The sequence below is a fragment of the Octopus bimaculoides genome, chromosome 9, assembly GCF_001194135.2.
Source record: "Octopus bimaculoides isolate UCB-OBI-ISO-001 chromosome 9, ASM119413v2, whole genome shotgun sequence".
NCBI lineage: Eukaryota > Metazoa > Mollusca > Cephalopoda > Octopoda > Octopodidae > Octopus > Octopus bimaculoides.
In genome coordinates, this window is record NC_068989.1 from 16,498,154 (window position 1) to 16,500,423 (window position 2,270).

The window sequence follows — 2,270 nt, forward strand, 5'->3', positions numbered from 1 at the left end:
TTGGAAACATGGGTGTTTTGCTCAACATCCTTAAAGAAACCTTATTCAGGGACCTTTTGAGAGGGATGGGCTACTCGACCTAAAGAAAATTCCAACTGGGCCCCACCTGCTAGGTCATGCGCTGTTTATCTTGATATGAGATCACCATGTCGCGCACATATGTTTGTGATGAATGTGCCTGGTGTACCCTTATCAGACGGGTAGTCATGATGGGTATAATGGGCTTCATATATTTTACCCCAGTGTCACTTTGATGGCAAGGACTGCTCTCTCATTCAATAATAATAATAATAATAATAATAATAACAGTTTTATTCAGTCCCATGCGACTTGAAGTTTTGCAGGCTTCTTACAGAAACCTAGCTCATCTGGATCAGTTAATTGAATGGACAGATGCAGGACATCCAAGATAGCTACCAGAAGTTGGGATGCTATTGGTCAAAGTAGGTCACATGGTGCTGTTAGAAGTAAGATCAACTTTCCAATGACACCAGATGCATTAAAAAGAACTTCTTGGGCCATGTGACTGGACAGGAAGCTGGTGGCACTTTGCTGTCTGACCAGTCTTTGAAGGAATTGAGGGCCAGGGTTTATGGGTGTATGTGTGTATACCAGATGTATGAGTGCATAGACATGTCTGTCTGATACCTATGTATGTGTACCTGCTATACATGTGGTGGCAAGCATGCATATGTGTAAGCTAGCATGTGGGTGAGAGTTGATGGCATCAGCTCATTGGTGCATATGCGCTTGTTTGCTAGGGTGTGTGTATGTATGGGTGTGGATATTCACATGCAGAAATATGTAGCTGTATGTGTCACCCATTTTTTTTCCTTGTTGGAATGAGTCAGATGGAATTTCTTGAAGCAGATTTTCTAAAGCCTTTCATGTCACCGAACTTCTGGCAATAGTTTCCCATAGCTATCCATGTCTTTCACAGAACATTGAAAATGAACAACCTGGCCTACATGAGGTTGTGGAGACAATTGGTGACCAGCAGAGTAATAAATCTTGCCTCATAGACTGGTAGTTGTATTACCCAATACAAATGCTTCTAACAAGGTTCGAATCATTCTCTCTCAGCTCAGTAAACGAGGAGAGAGAGCAAAAGCCAACAAGGAATAAGGTGCTCAGGTACAACCATCACACAATGTCTAGGCAAGGGTTCATACACATGTACACACACATGCATACTAATGCTTCTTTAATTATTTAGACAGATATACATATAGATAGACAGATATACATATAGATAGACAGATATACATATAGATAGACAGATAAAGTGACTGAGGTAGTCAGAGTGAGTAATAGGGTAGTTAAGCTAAGACAAGTCTTAGATAAATCAAGAGTTACATTTATCTCTACCTATGATACACAATCTGGACTGGTGGATGAACAGAAGGATCAATTTTACAAAGTTCTTTGACAGTGTGCCTTGAAGATAACAGTGATTTCATCATCATGGCTGTTGACTCCAATAGATACATTGGGCCATATCCTGATGAATTCCAGAGGTGCACAAAGGTTACAACTTTGGTTCTCTTTGGTACTAGAAATGAAGAGGGAACAAAACTGCTAGCATTCTGTGATGCAAATGACTTGATGATCTCCAACACTAACTTCAGGGAGCCAGCCAGTCACCTAATCACCTATCAGTCTGGTGGGCACAAAAGCCAGATTGACTAAATTCTCACCAGAAAATAGGAAAGACAGAGGCTTGTAAATGCAGTCTTTCCCAAATGAAGAATGTACAACCCAACATAGGTTAGTGACTAGTGACTCCAGATTTAGAACTAGAAGGGCTCAGAGAAACAAACTAGTCTGGAAAAGGAAGATACAGAAGCTCAGAGATCCAGCAATGAGTCAGAAATTCAGAGAAATTCTAATATATTTGTTTCTTCTCCACCACCTCCTCCATCAATAAACACCTACATACCAGTTCAGATACTGCAATACTCAATGCTAGGCCATACTTTGATTGCTGGATTTTCACAAACTCCTAAAATAGAACAACAGTAAACATTAAAATATATGAGTGGTTGGCGTTAGGAAGGGCATCCAGCTGTAGAAACTCTGCCAAATCAGATTGGAGCCTGGTGTAGCCATCTGGTTTCACCAGTCCTCAGTCAAATCGTCCAACCCATGCTAGCATGGAAAGCGGACGTTAAACGATGATGATGATGATGATGATGATATATATGTGTATATATATATATATAATAATAATATTTACCAGATCTTATATATATATATATATATATATATAT

The 2,270-nt window shown here is 39.7% G+C and overlaps 1 protein-coding gene across 1 annotated transcript in view; it reads right to left on the reverse strand.

The window, feature by feature from the left end:
• The window catches only part of LOC106869652 (Bardet-Biedl syndrome 5 protein homolog), a 26,787-nt gene that overhangs the window by 6,179 nt on the left and 18,338 nt on the right, over nucleotides 1–2,270 (reverse strand). Inside the window, exon 9 of the mRNA XM_014915472.2 lies at nucleotides 1,940–2,002. Coding sequence (XP_014770958.1) covers nucleotides 1,940–2,002 — 63 coding nt within the window. The remainder of the gene's footprint in view (nucleotides 1–1,939; nucleotides 2,003–2,270) is intronic.